This window comes from Sitophilus oryzae, unplaced genomic scaffold (assembly GCF_002938485.1).
Source record: "Sitophilus oryzae breed Bouriz unplaced genomic scaffold, Soryzae_2.0 scaffold_469_pilon_pilon, whole genome shotgun sequence".
Lineage (NCBI taxonomy): Eukaryota > Metazoa > Arthropoda > Insecta > Coleoptera > Curculionidae > Sitophilus > Sitophilus oryzae.
In genome coordinates, this window is record NW_022147050.1 from 1,355,435 (window position 1) to 1,375,479 (window position 20,045).

Here is a 20,045-nt window from a genome sequence, read left to right on the forward strand (position 1 = left end):
TTTTAATGTACTGTGGTTTCATGTATAACTTTTATGTTTGCAATTTTACTTATTATTATTATTATTATTATATGTAATTATTGTTGTTATTGTTGTTGTATGTGATATTATATGTATATGAAATGTAATCTTGATGATGCTTCTGACACGAATAAATAAAAATAAATTTAGGAAAAAGTCTACAGACTGTAAAGGTATTCTCTGTACATTTTCCAAATATGCCAAACCAGTTATTGAAAACTATAAATAATATAAGAGGAGAATATTCCAACACAGGTCATTTAAATATTACGAACACCAAGGAATAATTGGACGGGGGTGTACGTAAGGAAAATTTTATCTATTTTTTAATTATTAACAAGTACATAATTTTGTGATTTGTTTAGTGTTTAATAAATACATTTTCTTTTGAGGCAGAGGGTTTACTTATCAATGAAATATATTGGGTTTTTAAAAGATTCTCGTATGTTTACAGTGTACTTTTTGTAACTTTTCATAGAGAATATAACAGAATATTTTTGAAAGATCTCATAGAAGTCATAATAGATTTGTCATATTGTGACATAACTTGTGATTGGTATGTTTGTTTGATCAGAACCGGATTATATTTAATTTTCGCCAAATTTAGTATTTTTGTATCTCTCATAACTCAAAAAGGAATTCGTGTAAACCATTCAAAATGAACAATTTGCTTCATTTTAAGGAATCCTTTAAAACGTTTCAAGTACATTTTTCTGTAAAATAAAATGGGAAAAACTTATTCATCATTTTTAAATTTACATGGGATTTACTATGTCCAGGTCGGCGATGCAGGTCAACCGCTGTCCTGCGCAGTGATGCGAAATCTGAGAATTTTGCACTTAATTTGAGGTAAAAATAAATATAATAATTATTATTTAATTAACTACTCATACTATGTTTATTTTATGATTTTGCCAACTTTTGCCCTGCTTTGATTTGCACTGCATGTCACTAATTACTAAATTATTTTTATTCAATTTAGAAACTTTAGTCTCTACCCATATGGCGAAAATAATCTACAGTTTATTACTCTATAGCTAAAACATATAAGGTTCTACCTTCTTTTTTCATTCCAGCCTTAAAGCATTTCCGAAGTCTGCAATATCGACACTGGTTCCTTTTGTCTTTATCCACCACACAATTTCGGTTAAATCTGAAATAATAAAAAGCCAATTTAGAATTATGTAATAATATGCAACTTGTTCAATGAAAACAATATTTCTAATTTGTACGGAAAACAAAATAGACCAACAAATATTAATATGTAATCTTATAAATCTTTTACCTATAAATATAAAACAAAGTGAGGTTATAAATGGTGTATTATAACTCAAGAACGGCTGGACCGATTTTAATGATCTTTGATTTGTTGGATTTGTCTCCGCCTCGAAAGATAAAAATATAACTATTAAAATATACATTTTTATCAAAGCCACCTCATGATCGTTTGCCCTATATTTTACTATTGAAAGAGCCATATCTAATATAATACCACAAATATCTGCGAAACCGTTAAAAATTTAAAAATGCTTATACCGGGTGCGTCTCAAAAGTGGCTCACCCCTATAACTTTTTGATTTTTTCAGATAAAAAAACGAGATTTGGTATGTTAGTATATGACATAAATTAGGATTGACTGACGTATTCAATTCTTTTCGGCGACTTCCTGTTTCACCGGAAATGACTACAACTTTTGATTTTTAAATGGCACGACATTTTTATACTTTTTCGATAGAAAATGACACTCTGAATCGAATGACATATCATATGTCAACATTTGACATTTTCGCTTAAAACAAAATTGTATTTTAAATTTTAATCTAGAGTACCATGGCTGTGTTAAAAAGACTAATTTTTAATCAAAGAGCCTTGGAAAAATAGATTTGATTATTTAATGTTTTTAGTGTCTTGTCCTGGCCAGTTAAAAAATGTTTAAATCGTATTTTTAATAATATCTCAATTTGCTTTTTATCACATATTTGGAAAAATAAGTTTTTTGCGAATAATTTCGTACCACACACTTGGTATTTCGAGTCAAATTGTCGTTATGATTCGCATGTCGCAATTTAAACTTTGATACTTATTGGGACTAAACAGTAGAACTCACTGCCAGAATTTCTTTAAAAATTTCAAAATACTGACTCTTCCTTCCTTATTCAATTTTGAATCCGTTTGCTTAATCCGCAAGCACATATTCTCTATTTCGGAAAGGCCTTCTCACAACTATCCACTTAGGAATGCGGAGCACGATATTTGCCTGTCAACCCCGAGCTCAGAACTAGTTAAGTGCTCAATACTGTACAATGCCAAGAAAATGTACAATCATTTGCCTTCGAATATCAAGTCACTTTCATTCTTTCCCGCATTTTGCAAAGCTCTGAAATCATACTTACTGGAGAGAGCCTTATATGCGTTAAACGACTTTTTTGTTGATGTTTAATCATGACAACAATTTTGAATTTTAAAATTTTGATCATCTCACACACTGGCTAAAGGTCTAGTATTTAATATTTAATATTTTATAACTCTTGATTTTATGATATATAACATGATTTTATCCATTTGCAGCTTTCCTTTTGTAAAATTTTCTAGATACGCCTGTGTTCTGGAATGTCCATATATGTTTTATTTGTAATTTTATGACGTAAATTTTTTTGAATTGATTTGTATTGTATGACATTTTTTTTATTATTTGTATATTTGTTTTTGTGCTTTTTTGTTTTGTGAATGCTTTGTCGATGAAGCTGTTTTGGCTTTTTGTACAATAAAGCGTTGTTTTTTTTTAAATAAACCATATTCGAAAATGCCAAAAGTTGACATGTGATATGTGTGTTTGGTTTGGTTTGGTTAGGCAATATATTCAGAATGTCATTTTCTACCGAATAAAGTAACAAAATACGTAGGATGCCATTTAAAAATCAAATGTTATAGTAATTTTCGGCAAAACAGGAAGTGACCAAAAACAATTGAATACGTCAATCAATCCTAATTTATGTCATATACTAGCATACAAAATCTCGTTTTTTATCTGAAAAAATAAAAAAATTATAAGGGTGAGCCACTTTTGAGACGCACCCGGTATATTAATGCTGTATCTATTAGAACAATAATATAAGGGTATTGCATTTAAAACAATTGAGATAAACCATTTTAAATATTGCAGTATATATAATATGACCACGCCATAAACATATCTTTTGTTATCCATGGGGTTTAGGAAAATTTAGCTAAGTATTAATAAAGTTAAATTCACTTCAAGTTTTAACCTTGTTTTAACCACTTTTCGGATATACTATTTTTAACAAAAGTTTTAGTAAATAAGAAATAGCATGACAACACGGCACGGTGTTTCAAATAAAAATAGTGTACAAAATAGTATAAACAGAATTTTATGCTGAATCCAATTGGGTGGTCAAAAATGTTCTGTTTTAACAGAGAAACCTATTTCCTGACTAGATAAAGCAAAACCGACATAGATATCATGGGCTCGATTTCTGAGACACGTTTAATGAAATAACCCGCCTGTTGATATTTTCATTGAAAACTGAGAAACGGGACCTTTTTGAATTTTTTACCATTTTGAAAATTGCCAATAAATTTTTTCTGTAAAAACGTTCTTAAGGCACTTTTGTAATCACAATTCAGTGGCGTAGTCAGTTTTTTTCTATACTTGCTCTTCTTGTCGGAAATAATAAAAAATATAATTTTTTAAATGGAAATAACAGTTGGCTATAAACTTAAAAAAAATGCTGGTGTTTAACCCTTTATAACGATATGAAGTTATGGGTATCTATTTCCAAAACAGCCGCTACACTATCCCCGAAATATTTCGCAAAACATTTCTGGAAATAGTACGATAAATATAAGCCCTTGTTATAAAAATTAGTTTCCTCGTTTCCTGAAATAGATCGAGACCCCCATATTAACAATAAAAAACAAACAATCAATCACGGCGCGTCTCGATCAATTTCAGGAAACGTGGGAACTAATTTTTATTATCGTACTATTTTGTGAAATAGCACGAAGCAATCCAGGTCAAACGTTGTTTTGGCTTCAGAAAAATAAGTAAACATGGAAAAACTGATATGAAAACGGTTATTACCGATGGTAAATTAAATTGGCTATTCCTCGAAGGTTCCACAAGAATATTTAGTTTTAATCATTGTCTAATATTACAATATAGTAAAAAAATAAAGAACAGTGACTAACTAGCGGTCTACAGATCATCAATAAGGGATCCTCGGAGCCATCTAGTTAAAAGTGGTGCACTTCTAAAAACTCTGTGTTTTGAAGGGGAGTTAAACAAAATATCAAGTGTGCTATATTTTTGGAAATGTAATTTTAAGTTCTTTTCAATGAATTAAAAATATACAGAGTGTCCTAAATAAAAAATCAATTTTTCTATTGATAATTCTTAGATTATTAATTTAAAAAAAATATGTTTACACCATTAAATTTTACGTAAAAAGGTGCTTTGGAAACGTTTTCATAAAAAATTAAAAAAAAATCCATCCAACAAAGAAGTTACAGCGATTTTTTAAAAATGTACATTTTTGAAAAAACCCCGGTAACTCAACGTTAACAGATATCGATGTGCGGTTTTTCTCATCATATTTTTGATAAAAATTGAGCTCCAGACACCGATATTAGTTTTCAACTATCTTCTATAGAAAAGGGTGTTTTAACCATTAAAAGTGTCCAGTTTGACCTACCCTGTACAGGATTTGAAATTTATTTATTTACACGTGTCCAACTCAGTATATATAAAAAAATCAAGAAACACAAAAATATATATAAAATATACAAAACGGCTAAATTAATAAAAAAGGCACATCATACATTTAAAAAAAAAACATAGTCAAACAATCAACATAAATAGGAACAATACTTGTACAGAATTAGACAAACTACAAAAATATGTATAGTATATGCACACATCAGTTATATACAGGATATCCAGTACTTGGCACACTCCAGAGCGTTGGTATTTCCCTCCGCGAGATCACTCTGATAGCATATGTTTGGGAGATTTGGGCATATGAGAGGATGCCTCATATTTTGTTCCTCTCCGCATTCACAGGATACAGGTCCGTCAAGGTAGCCCCACTGGTTCATGTTTGTCTTGCATCTGTCAACTGGACTACGCAAACGGTTCAGACTTCTCCACACCGGCCATGCCTGTTCCGCACCAGGTGGTAGGCTCTCTTTTGGCCTTAGCACAAATTCATTTGGAGTTGTTGAAGTTGCTGACCACAACTCCAGTTTCTTAGTGGATGCCGTGCTGCTATCAAGTGGCTGGACGGCAGAAAGAAAGCTTTTTGCGGGATTTCAACCTGGGTCTAGCGGCGTGTTGTCCGAAGAGCGGGTGCCGGGTATCGGAAAGAGCTTGCTGTTTCTCTTTCATGCTGAAAACTTGTCTTCTTATGTGGGGTGGAGCTATCCCGCTGAGGAGGTGTAACTGTTGGGCCGATGTGGGTTTTAGGCATCCGGTGATTAGACGGCACGATTGGTTCAGTATCGAGTCTATCTTTTTGGCATGGCAGGAACGTTCCCAAACTGGGGCGGCATATTCGGCAACAGAATAACAGAGTGCAAGAGCAGTAGTTCATAGTGTTGTGGATTAGCCTCCCAGGTGGAGCTTGCCAGCTTTCTCAACAAGTTATTCCTTGTAGAGATCTTGGACCTAGTCTTCTCGACATGATGTTTAAATGACAGGGTGAGGTCTAATGTGACACCTAAATAAGTTGGCCGTGGGCAAAATATGAGTTGCTGGTCGTTCCAATTGTAAGAGTCTTGTTTTCCGTTAAAAATTGTTTATATTAAATTGTGTTATTTTAAGAAATAATATTTTATTTGAATCTCTAATTGACTTTTCTTGACCGCATGTATAAAATGTCGTTTCCTGGACGATGCGGTTTGCATTGTTGATGATTATTTAGACTGACGTCGCCATTTATCAAAAAATATTAAATTCAGATTATAATTGTGTGGAAAATATTTCTGGGACTGAATAGAAGGAATGAAGTATTATACAGGTGAGTGTATTTTGTTCACTCACGGGCATTACTGGGATTGTATGAGAGTAGTTTAATATTATTTAGTTAACAGTTATCACTGAGCTTTAGTAGTAGATAGAGAAGGTATTTTAGTATTACTTTTTGTGTGTGTGTGTTTTTATAGTAGACAAGTATTTATTAAAGGGCATTTTAATATTGTTTAGTTGAAAGACAGATGTTTATCAAAGAGTGTTTTAGTGTTATGTGAGTGTATTTTGTTCACTCACGGGCATTACTGGGATTTGTATGAGAGTAGTTTAATATTATTTAGTTAACAGTTGTTGAGCTTTAGTAATAGATAGAGAAGGGTATTTTAGTATTACTTTTGTGTGTGTGTGTTTTATAGTAGACAAGTATTTATCAAAGGGCATTTTAATATAGTTTAGTTAAAAGATAGATGTTTATCAAAGAGTGTTTTAGTGTTATTTATTATAGATACGTAATGGACAGCTATTTATCAAAGAGTATTTTAGTAATATTTATTGGGTGTGATTTATAATACCTGGCAAATTATCAAATGGTGTTTAGTATTATTATTTTGGAGTGTTTTATATTTTTACGTATGACCCAAATTGTTTAACAACAACATTGAGCTATGTCGCTTTGTGGCCATCCCTTTTGTGTGTGGGACAGACGCCTTGTCGCTTAGCTGCGGAACAACAACATTATGCTATGTCGCTTTGTGGCCATCCCTTTTGCGTGTGGGACAGACGCCTTGTCGCTTAGCTACGGAACAACAACATTAAGCTATGTCGCTTTGTGGCCATCCCTTTTGCGTGTGGGACAGACGCCTTGTCGCTTAGCTACGGAACAACAACATTATGCTATGTCGCTTTGTGGCCATCCCTTTTGCGTGTGGGACAGACGCCTTGTCGCTTAGCTACGGAACAACAACATTATGCTATGTCGCCTTGTGGCCATCCCTTTTTATGGGACAGACGCCTTGTGGCCTTAGCTACGAAAGAACAACATTATGCTATGTCGCCTTGTGGCCATCCCTTTTTATGGGACAGACGCCTTGTGGCCTTAGCTACGAAACAACAACATTATGCTATGTCGCCTTGTGGCCATCCCTTTTTATGGGATAGACGCCTTGTGGCCTTAGCTACGAAAGAACAACATTAAGCTATGTCGCTTTGTGGCCATCCCTTTTGCGTGTGGGACAGACGCCTTGTCGCTTAGCTGCGGAACAGAAACATTATGCTATGTCGCTTTGTGGCCATCCCTTTTGTGTGTGGGACAGACGCCTTGTCGCTTAGCTACGGAACAACAAAAATATTTAACTATTTTATATACTCGATTATGGTGATGTGATCATGTGCGTTTTCCAGTGATGCTCAAGTATATTTTATTTTTATAGATTGCAAATTGCGTGATCATAGAGTGAGAGCATTACACAAATGTCCCGGCATCTAAGGTGAGTTTAGCTTCTTTTGTTTATGTTGTTTGAATATTAAATTGATATTAACACCATTCATATATTATGCTATATAAACAAAAAAAAAATATTATATTTTTCTTACTCGCTCTTACAATTCAGAAGTGGGATCTGAGCTTTTCAGGTCTATGTATTATATATTTTTGCGTATTTTCAGTTTATACATATTTTTATTATAAGTTTGTATTTATTTAAGATATCTGACATGTCCAAATTATGTTATTAGATCATTATTTGTGGATAAATAAATATGTAATATTATTATTAATAAAATTACAGTTATAGTGATGTATTTAATTTGTACGGGCGACAGAAATAGCGGCCAACTTACTTCGACTACAACTTAATTACTTAACTACGACTTAACTGATGGCAGATAGACCAAAGAAAAGACGTATGAATGTGGCTAGAAAAGAGTTCAAACAACAAGAGAAAGTCAGAATATGAAATAATTTGGAAATTTTTCAAAATTTGTCACGAGACAGAAGAGATTCGGTACGACCTGATAGTCAAAACCAGTCAAAAATATTACAGACTAGTAAAAGTATATGGCCGAACGTCGAAAGCATACATAGATTTAGAAACATGTAACACTATATAGAAGAGTGAAGCAAATCCTATGACTTTACCTATACATATATCTCGATGTTGTGTATTGAAAGGACATCGTGATGGCAGAGTTGAATTTTTGGATACTACCAATTTCGAACTACAAATCGATGGCATTTAAAGATCGATGGATATTTACCTGACAACGGAGCGTTCGTGTAATAAAAGATGATACAACTTTCTTGTCTAAAGCTAGTTCTTCTCCTGGAATAAATAATGTACAGAAAATAACTTCGCGATCAGTCATGCAGTGCCAATATCACCAAGTGAGCAAGTTACTATCAGAACTGCTGGATACTGAGCATGCTAGGAGAATCTACAAGGACTATCCCATACGTGAAGGACAAGTCTACAGAACTAAAACCAGAATACTACAATGGGTAGTTCTGCAAAAAAATGTGATTTCGTGTAGTTCGAACTTCTCACGATGATTTGAACCACTTAGCTGCTAAAAAAACTTACTAAGTATTATTGGTTTCCCCGGATGAAAGCTAATGTGGGAAATACATTAAGTGCTGTAGACTGTGCTTGAATAAAGAAAACGACCAACAGAAGAAAGAACTTCCAATGCATACCGTCCATCTTGATTACTTCGGACTTTATCCGAAAAGCAGAAAGAAGAATCATAATTATTTAACGCCATAGATGCCTTTACTAAGTTTATTTTCATGAAAGCCGTCAGTACAACAAAGACGAGTAAAGTGTTGATATTTTTGGATGACATATCTGCTTTATTTGAACGACCTATTCGGATTATCACTGATCTGTTTTCACATCTAAAATGTTCAGTGCTTATTGTCAAGAACGAGCAAGTATACCTGTGAAAGTAGCGTTGGTGCTTTAATTTAAAAATATCTCGGATCACAGAAAAAAAAAACTGATCTATAACGCGATTCTGAAAAGCGCAATGTTATATGACTTTGGAGTATGGCTGTTAAGCAAAAAAAACACAAAAAGAAGTTGTTGTCTACCGAAATGGACTTCTGGTGAAGATCAGCCCGAATCTCTCGTTTAAACAGAATTAGGAACGAGAGAATACATGAAAAAAAATGAAGGTGGATGGTAACATTGTAAAGATATACAAGAAAAACAACTACAGTGGTACGGCCACATGTAGGTACAACGAATGGCTGACGACAGAATACCAAAGCAAGTATTGCAGTAGACACCTAGAAACAAACGTAAACCAGGCTGACCTAAACCTTCCTGGAATCAAGGATTCGACGAGACATGTCGGAAAGGAACCTATACTATCAGGAGATATTGGGACAACAGACGAAGGACGCTGTAACAAGCGGATACATCCATACAAATTAGCGGTGGCAACGTGTAGAGCTAATAGTCAAATTGAACATTACAATTACACAATCCACAATTCACTGATGATCTCAACTCTAAAGGAACTCTAAATGATCTCAACTCTAAAGGACACCAACATCAAGAAAGTGCCATAAACAATATGCCAAATAAAAACACCGGAAAAACTTCAAGTGAATTCGTGCATAGATATCACTCTGAACCTCTGAACTTAAACAAAAAAAAAAAATATTAATTTAAATAAATTCTCTATATCAAAGAGCTACTACACGCTAAACGAATTCTTCCAGGACCTCAAAACTCAAGGCTTATCGGCAGATATATAATAATAATTCTTGAATTGAAATTGTTTTGTTTGTGTATAAATTCAGGTATATTTGTTTTATATTTGTCTTTGTGTAATTTTAAATCTTAAAATTGTTCTTGTTTTCTGTATATATTCTTCGTGGAGATCCTATAATCTAAGTACCATTGTATTTATATTAAATGGAATTAATCAAATCAAATCAAATCATCAAAGACAAACAACCGATTAGTGTTTGGTTTATACAGTTACATGAATACCTCGGGTAGTAGATAATCTTTTACTTGAAAGAGAAAGAACAAGCAGAATAACTGAGCTGACTGAAAGCAAACAGACAGTTTACTTTGATAAAACTCGTAAAGAAGCAAGACAGCCCAAGATAGGTGATTTGGTGCTTATCAAGAAAACAGCACCATACATACATACATATACATACAGCCGTTACTCGCTGACGAGTATTCGACACACATAAAGAAAATGGTCACGCAAGGCGTTTTCTTTCATGAGCTTTTCTGTGACTGAAAAGCCCGATACGTGATGTTATCTGCCTACCGCACTCCGGACATTCAAAAATCTCATTGCTTTGTTGCCTCTCTACTTTTTGGTTGCCGCTGTTAACTGAGTTTACAACCCTTCTCCATTGAGTTCTATTGTGAGCTGCTTTTTCCCACTCATTCTGCATGTTAATTCCCTTTAAATTTTCGTGGAAAATGTCCTTGTATCTTTTCAGTTGTCCACCCGGCCTCCTCTTTCCGTCCACAAGCTCACCGTAAAGCAGAGATTTTGGTATGCGGTTTTCTTGCATTCTGCATACGTGACCAGCCCATCTTAAGCGGGATTTTGTGACCATGACTTCAATACTCTCGCAGTTAGATTTTTCAAGGACCGATACGTTTGAGACATGATGGAACCACCGGACTCTTAAGAGTTGTCTAAGGTGTCTCTGTTGCAACTTGTTCAATGCGTTCATGTGTCGGCGGTAAGGCACCCAGGTTTCGCTCCCATATATCATGGTGGGGATTATAATTGCTCGGTATACTGCAAGTTTTGTTTTTGTACTCAAGTCATGATTGTAGAAAACCCTGTCTTTTAATTTCCAGAATGCTCTTGAGGCGCTACTAATCCTGTGCTGAATTTCAGAGTCAATATTGGCCTTTTCCGAAATCAAACTGCCAAGGTAATTGAATTCCGCCACATATTCGAATAGTTCTTCTCCGATTTTTATAGCATTGTTGTGATCTTCCGGGGAGTGCACATGATTTTAGTTTTGCCGATGTTCAGCTTAAGGCCCAAAGCCTCGTATGCCCAGGTATATGTGTTCAACATTTCTTGTAATTGTTGTACCGTGTTTGCAACTAGAGCGCAGTCGTCAGCGTATTGAAGTTCTGTGATAAATTTTGTACGTGTTTTTTTGGCCCTGAGTCTTTTTATGTTGAACAGACCGCCGTCATATCTGTATCTAATGCCCAATCCTCTCTCCTGCAGTTTGCTGTCCACTATAATGGAGAGCGCTGCCATGAATATGTTGAATAGGAGAGGCGCTAAGACACATCCCTGCCTAACTCCTGTATTTGTTAGGAATGGGTCGCTCAGTGATCCATGATGTGACACTCTTGACTTGTTGTTGTTATGGAGGCTTTTACACACTGTAAGAAATTTGTTGGGTAATCGAACTTTTCCATAATTGCCCAAAGCGCATCTCTGTTCACAGAGTCGAAGGCTTTGTTAGATCGATGAATGCAACATAAAGTTTAGACTGCTGCTCTTTTTTACTTTTTCCTGTAGTTGACGGATGGAAAATATGGAATCGACGGTGCCGCGGTTGGTACGAAAACCCGTTTTGCGATTCTGGAAGAATTTTTTCTATATGTGGGTGCAGGCGGTTTGACATTATTTTTGCAAGAATTTTTCCGCCGATAGCCAATAGCGAAATTCCCCGGTAATTTCCGCAGTCTGATGCACTTCCTTTGTTCTTAAATATATTCACTATATTCGCATTGCGAAAATCCTGAGGTACCTCTCCGCTTTCCCATACGACATCAAAGAGAGCCTTAAGATGACCAATAAGTTCTTTACTTGCACACTTATAGATTTCCGCCGGAATATCGTCACAGCCAGCTGATTTGTTGTTTTTAAGCTGTTTTATGGAGGTCTTTATTTCTTGTTCTGTTATTGGGATGTCTAATACATCGAGGCTGTTATACTGAGGTATTGTGTTTAATGCTTCCATATTGGGGTTGTTTTCTTGGTTAAGGATATGGCTGTAATGTTCTTTCCAGCGATTTCTAATTTGTTCTTCCTCTTTAGAAGTTCGCCATTTTGAGCCATGATTGGGCAGCTTACCTTCTTAGTTGGGCCGTATACTTCTTTTACAGCCTCGAAGAATTTACGATAATCGTGATGCGTGGCGTACTCTTGAATCTGATTCGCTTTTTGTGACCACCAGTTATCCTTTACTTGGCGCAGTTCTCTTCGAAGCGTGTTGTTGGCTGCTTTAAAGTTGTCTACCAGTCTTGGATTATGTGGATTTGCAGTGACGGCTTGATATGCTCTATGCTTTTGTTCCAACAAAGCCTGTATATGCGGTTGATTTTCGTCAAACCAGTCTGGTTGTTTCTTTTTGTTCGACTTTCCCAGTACTGCTTCGCTGGTTTTATGAATCGCATCCCTTAATTGTGTCCAGCCTTGTTCAGCTTCCAATACTGAGATTGAAGTTATCGGTGGAAGTGATTCTTTGATGGCTTCCCGGAGGGCGTCGGCGGTATTGTTGTTTTCTAGACCCCGTACGTTCAATCTGGTCATGTTGTTTTTGCTTTTTACAGCGTGGATGTTTGGGTTTTAACTGGATTTTCATTTTTTGAAATTAAAAGTCGGTGGTCAGTGCCGCATTCGGCATCTACTCTAGCTTTTGTGAGCCTAACATCTTTTAGATGCGTCCTTCGAACGATTATGTGGTCCAATTGATGCCAGTGGCCTGATCTAGGATGTTTCCAGGTACCTTTAAACTTGTCCTTCAACATGAACCACGTATTGGTGATGCAAAGATTATACTCTGCGCATGTTGTTAATAAGCGTTCACCATTGCTATTTGCGTTTCCCATTCCATGTTTTCCCAATACGTCAGGCCATATTTCCTGTTGTTTGCCTACACGGGCATTAAAGTCACCTAGCAAGATGATTCGTTCGTGCTTTGGAATTCGTTGAAGGGCATTTTGTAAAGCTTGGTAAAATTTATCCTTATCTTCAATTTTAGCGTCAAGGGTGGAGCGTAGGCACTAATGATGTTGACGTAAGTTTTGTCTGATATGGGGTACCTTAGGGTCATAAGACGTTCGGAGACACCAATAGGTACTTCTGTTAACTTGGTGGCGATTTCGTTTTTTGATCGCAATGCCTACACCATGAATTCTCCTGTGTGTTGCGGGATGACCTTTCCAAAAGAAGGTGTAATGCTCCTCAGTGAGACTACCTTCATCTGCAAAGCGTGTTTCGCTTAGAGCGGCAACATCTATATTTAATCGGTGGAGTTCCTGTGAGACCAGTGCTGTTCTTCTCTCTGGTCGATTTGAATTTATCTTGTCCAGTAGAGTGCGGACGTTCCACGCCGCGAACGTGAAACATTGATGTTTTTGTTTCTCCGATGATACGCTCGAGTAGGCACCCCCTCCCGGAGATCCGATTGAGGGGGTATTTTACCTCCGGACGATAATTTTGTCCCACTCGAATGTTCCATCATTGCTGTGTGTAAGCTGCGTGAAAAGGTTTAACTGTGGCGGTTACGCTGCCGCACAGTTTTGGCTGCAACTGTAGCACGGGATGGCTATGGCACAGTGAGGACTGCGACGATAGTTCCCTTGTGCTACGTTCTCGGCCGGCTAGGTGTATTTTATTACTCCTTTTCCCCAGAAGATGGTAGGTCTGAGGGTTGTATAAGGTTATACCGCCTATACTCGGACGTCAGAGCCTCGTTTGTGTAAACAGGGTGCACCACGTGAAGGTGAGGTTGACTTTTGGGTAAGCTAGGCTATATGTATCGCTTCAATACCCCTTGCACCCCTCAGTCATATCAAACAGCACCAACAGTCATATCAGCCGTAGATTACTTTCCGTCTGCAGCGGACCAATGGTAATAAAATCCGAATTGTCACATGATAGGTACATGGTGGATATTGAGTCCACTTATTGAAACAAACGTAAAGTTAATTAAACGAACGGTGGCAGTGAGACACTGGAAAACATGTGGAGAAGTTTCAGATTCAGCTGCTAGTGAAAGATATGGTAAATATGGAGATTTAGTATTATCCGATATTTAGGCGTATTTATCCGATAATTAGGCGATATTAGGCGTAATCCTAATGAAATCCGATTAGGCAAGCTCGGGACGAGCTTCTAGCAGGATGGCCGACTGTAAGAGTCTTGTTTACCGTTAAAAATTGTTTATATTAAATTGTGTTATTTTAAGAAATAATATTTTATTTGAATCTCTAATTGACTTTTCTTGACCGCATGTATAAAATGTCGTTTCCTGGACGATGCGGTTTGCATTGTTGATGATTATTTAGACTGACGTCGCCATTTATCAAAAAATATTAAATTCAGATTATAATTGTGTGGAAAATATTTCTGGGACTGAATAGAAGGAATGAAGTATTATACAGGTGAGTGTATTTTGTTCACTCACGGGCATTACTGGGATTTGTATGAGAGTAGTTTAATATTATTTAGTTAACAGTTATCACTGAGCTTTAGTAGTAGATAGAGAAGGGTATTTTAGTATTACTTTTGTGTGTGTGTGTTTTATAGTAGACAAGTATTTATTAAAGGGCATTTTAATATTGTTTAGTTGAAAGACAGATGTTTATCAAAGAGTGTTTTAGTGTTATGTGAGTGTATTTTGTTCACTCACGGGCATTACTGGGATTTGTATGAGAGTAGTTTAATATTATTTAGTTAACAGTTGTTGAGCTTTAGTAATAGATAGAGAAGGGTATTTTAGTATTACTTTTGTGTGTGTGTGTGTTTTATAGTAGACAAGTATTTATCAAAGGGCATTTTAATATAGTTTAGTTAAAAGATAGATGTTTATCAAAGAGTGTTTTAGTGTTATTTATTATAGATACGTAATGGACAGCTATTTATCAAAGAGTATTTTAGTAATATTTATTGGGTGTGATTTATAATACCTGGCAAATTATCAAATGGTGTTTAGTATTATTATTTTGGAGTGTTTTATATTTTTACGTATGACCCAAATTGTTTAACAACAACATTGAGCTATGTCGCTTTGTGGCCATCCCTTTTGTGTGTGGGACAGACGCCTTGTCGCTTAGCTGCGGAACAACAACATTATGCTATGTCGCTTTGTGGCCATCCCTTTTGCGTGTGGGACAGACGCCTTGTCGCTTAGCTACGGAACAACAACATTAAGCTATGTCGCTTTGTGGCCATCCCTTTTGCGTGTGGGACAGACGCCTTGTCGCTTAGCTACGGAACAACAACATTATGCTATGTCGCCTTGTGGCCATCCCTTTTTATGGGACAGACGCCTTGTGGCCTTAGCTACGAAACAACAACATTATGCTATGTCGCCTTGTGGCCATCCCTTTTTATGGGACAGACGCCTTGTGGCCTTAGCTACGAAAGAACAACATTATGCTATGTCGCCTTGTGGCCATCCCTTTTTATGGGACAGACGCCTTGTGGCCTTAGCTACGAAACAACAACATTATGCTATGTCGCCTTGTGGCCATCCCTTTTTATGGGACAGACGCCTTGTGGCCTTAGCTACGAAAGAACAACATTAAGCTATGTCGCTTTGTGGCCATCCCTTTTGCGTGTGGGACAGACGCCTTGTCGCTTAGCTGCGGAACAACAACATTATGCTATGTCGCTTTGTGGCCATCCCTTTTGTGTGTGGGACAGACGCCTTGTCGCTTAGCTACGGAACAACAAAAATATTTAACTATTTTATATACTCGATTATGGTGATGTGATCATGTGCGTTTTCCAGTGATGCTCAAGTATATTTTATTTTTATAGATTGCAAATTGCGTGATCATAGAGTGAGAGCATTACACAAATGTCCCGGCATCTAAGGTGAGTTTAGCTTCTTTTGTATATTAATATTAAATTGATATTAACACCATTCATATATTATGCTATATAAACAAAAAAAAATATATATTATATTTTTCTTACTCGCTCTTACAGAATTAACATTTATTGCTCTGTTAGCTTCCCTATTATTTAGATGGAACAAGCTGTTGACAGTCTTCGAGGCGTTTGGTTTGAGGCTATTATCTCTGTAATACTGGGTTATAAATAAAATAAATGCCTTTATTGTCAAAAAATTTTTCAATTTGTAGACAAAGGTAAACTAAACAAACAAAGTAAAAAACCAGGTACCCAAACAAACAAACAAAAGATAATATAAAACATTATACAAATAATATTGTCTTATTGTTTAAAATAAACATTTATAAATGTTTACAATGTCAAAGAACAAAAAAATAAAAATAATATTAAAAATATTTAGTTTATAGTAAATATCAACGACCTCTAAATAAATTTATTTCGATGTCATTAGTAAATACATATAGCAATAGCAAACATTAGATCAGTGTTTACAAGATCAAATTCGATTTTCAAAATATAATTCATTTACGGCGTAGAAAGCCTTGTCTAGTACATAAGAGTTCAATGCTTTGCGAAATGAAAAAAACGATGTTATGGATTTTATTTCAAATGGCAGGTGATTGTGCATTTTTTTCGAGTTGTATAATATTGAACTTTTAACTAACTCTGAGCGTGGGGTAGGTAGATAAAGATCTTGCTCCGCGTTCCTGGGTGGATAAGTGTGAGATGGCCATTCTTGACAAGCTGATACGTGTTTACGTATTAGGCAAACGGATTCAAATATAAATAAGGAAGGAAGAGTCAATATTTTTAATTCTTTAAAAAAGTCCCGGCAATGAGCTCTGCTGTTTAGTCCCAGTGAATATCGAATAGCTCTTTTCTGGAGCTTGAAAATGCGGTCAAACTGAGTCGCACAATACGTACCCCAGAATGGAAGGGCATACCTGAGGTGCGACTCACAAAGTGCATAATAAACAGTTCTAGCCACTGACAAGTTAAGCTCCTTAGAAACAGACATTAATGCAAAACAGCCAAAAAGCTCAATTTTTTCGACAAAGCTTCGATATGTGTGTCCCATTTCAGAGAATTGTCCACAACAAGCCCTAAGAATTTTACAGATTTTACGACGTCAATAGAGGTGTTGTTAAGTACAAAAGGCTGCAGCGAGTTTTTATACGACAAAGCTTTAGTTTTAGAAATGTTGAGACTCAGGAGGTTCGAATCGCACCAAGATTTAATGGTGATTAAGTCATTTGATATAATCCTATGAAGTGCCGTGATGTCCTTGTTGCTCCAAGTGAAGCTAGTGTCGTCCGCAAAAAGACATATTTTGCCACTGATGTTTAGCGCGGTCAGGTGTAATGTTAAATTATCTTCAATTTTACAGAAATCCTTATCTTGGCTAACTATTGGTAAATCACCTGCGTAAATGAAGTTTCTGATGTGTTGACTCAGCGGCTGGTCATTGGTATAGATATTGACAAGAGTTGGAGCCAAAACACTCCCTTGTGGTAAGTCATTCTTTTGAATCCTCCAGCGGCTTCGATCGCCACCCAATTCGACAAAAAAACGTCTGCTAGAAAGCAAGGTGCGGATGACTTGTACAAGTTGATAGTCTTTCGTCATTTGATAAATCGTATATATCAGACGGTTGTGATTTACTGTGTCATATGCTGACGATATGACAACGATATGCTGACGATATGACAACAAAGACAGCTCCGGAAGCCATTTTTGTTTGAAAGCCATTCTCAATGTGTAGTGTGAGGTTCAGAACTTAAGCGGTGCAGGTCTTTCCCGGTCTGAATCCCGCTTGCTCCGGTATTAGCTGATAATTTTAATTCGTTGATAACTGCATTTAGATTACAGTTGAGGGGAACCTTTGGTGTTACACAGCAAAATAAAACGCTAAATCACCACAATACACCAAAATACTTGTTGGATTCTATCCCTTCCTCCCATCCTTTACCCGAAAAACCTTAGTGGGTACGTAGCCGTAGTCGAATACGCAGCGTGACGAGAGAGAGACAAGATCGGCCGAGTACACAGTGTACACCTCCAAGCGCGCGCTATCCTCAAGTGTTTTGTTCAAGCAAAAAATCAACAGGTACGAGTCCAGAACGGGAATAAAGGTGAGTGCCCACAGTCCTGATACATTAACTCACCTTAATGAACTGAGCCCCTTAATTCTCGCCCGTAACATTGGTCCTTCCGCCGCAGATCCCTTTCTGAACCACGTACATATTTTACTTATACTCATAAATTGATTATCATAATTAATTTCTCAAAATTATCTAAATATCATTAATATTTTTGTAATATATTATTTTAAATATATTCAATAAAATAAATTCTCGAACAAAATCTATATTTATCTTCTCTTTAACGCAGTAAAAAAAGGTAGTACATTTTTGTCACTGGTTCCACTGGCCAGGAATTTGCCACCGACCGATCGATTTTTAAATTGCCGTACCGGTGTTAAAAAGCGATATCTAGCGCTGTTTCGCGATACTGGTCCGGATATATCTTTTTACGCTCAAATTTATCGATACGCATTTAGTCTCAACTCTAGTCTGTTCTCTCTTAATAATTTAATTTTTAATTAATAAATACACTCAATTAATACGAATACCTTAGTAAAAATAATAATTATTTTCTCATATCATATTTTATTGTAGAATATATCATTCTTACTCTCTCTCTCTCACACACACACGCACATACACTCTCTCAGTTAATTATTCTATTTCTCTCTTATTCTCTTAATTAATTACTCTCTCTCTCTCTCTCTCTCTCTCTCTCTCTCTCTCTCTCTCTCTCTCTCTTTCTCAGTTAATTATTATATTCTATAATATTTATTTTCTCACCTTATAAGGTAAAAATATAATAATTATTTTCTCATATAATATTCTATTGTAGAATATATCATTCTCTCTCTCTCTCTCTCTCTCTCTCTCAGTTAATTATTATATTCTATAATATTTTATTTTCTCACCTTATAAGGTAAAAATATAATAATTATTTTCTCATATAATATTCTATTGTAGAATATATCATTCTCTCTCTCTCTCTCTCTCTCTCTCTCTCTCTCAGTTAATTATTATATTCTATAATATTTTATTTTCTCACCTTATAAGGTAAAAATATAATAATTATTTTCTCATATAATATTTTATTGTAGAATATATCATTCTCTCTCTCTCTCTCTCTCTCTCAGTTAATTATTATATTCTATATTTTATTTTCTCACATTATAGCATTCCATTTCTCTCTTACGCTCTAATTAATTATTATACTCATTTTCGCTATGTCTGCAGACGCTCGCAAATTAAAAACTCTTATAGCTCAACGCTCTGTAGAACTTACTAAAATTAAAGAACTTAAAAAATCCGCTGATCAAGCTCTTGAAGATCCGAATTTTCACCCTAACTTTAGATGTAGAGCAAAACACTTAGAAGATATTTATAAAACTTTTGATAAGATTCATAATAATATAATTTTATTAGTTTCCGCACAGGATAATGGCGATATTGATCCTCATGTCAAAATTCAAACTGAATTTAATGATTATTATTTTCACATTGAAGCATTATTCACAAATTTATTTCCGCAAACGAAATCGGAGCTGGATACAACACAATTACAAAACACTACTGCTCAATGTTCGTAAAACTTCCTAAAATTGAGGTACCCCATTTTGATGGTGAATTTAAACATTGGCAAACATTTATCGATATGTTTGATTCTCTTATACACTGTAACTCGTCTCTTAGTGATATATCGAAATACAACTATCTAGTGAGTTTCTTACGAGGTCCTCCTTTAGCTTTGGTATCTAGTACTCCACTTGCCAATCAAAATTATAATATAGCATATCAAGCCTTAAAAAATAAGTACGATAAGAAACGTTTGATTGCAAAAGCTCACTGGCAGGCTCTAGAAAATATTAAGCCCATCTCTAACGAAAATAATCATGAAGCTCTAAGAAATATGATTGATATTTATACTCGTAATATTACAATTTTAAATAACTTGGGTTTTCCCACAGAGAGCTGGAGTTTTGTGCTATTTAATATGATTTATGATAGACTTCCAGAAATTTTGCAAACTAATTTTGAACTGGAATGTGGCTCTGTTTTATCACAAGATATGCTATACCTCAAAT

The 20,045-nt window shown here is 35.6% G+C and overlaps 1 protein-coding gene across 4 annotated transcripts in view; it reads right to left on the minus strand.

Annotated features, from left to right (window-relative positions):
• LOC115886142 (hepatocyte nuclear factor 4-gamma) overlaps window positions 1-20,045 on the minus strand; it is a 151,499-nt gene that overhangs the window by 60,027 nt on the left and 71,427 nt on the right. For all 4 annotated transcript variants that reach the window (XM_030905216.1, XM_030905217.1, XM_030905215.1 and 1 more), the window contains exon 3: window positions 1,080-1,174. In XM_030905216.1, the coding sequence (XP_030761076.1) occupies window positions 1,080-1,174 (95 nt within the window). The remainder of the gene's footprint in view (window positions 1-1,079; window positions 1,175-20,045) is intronic.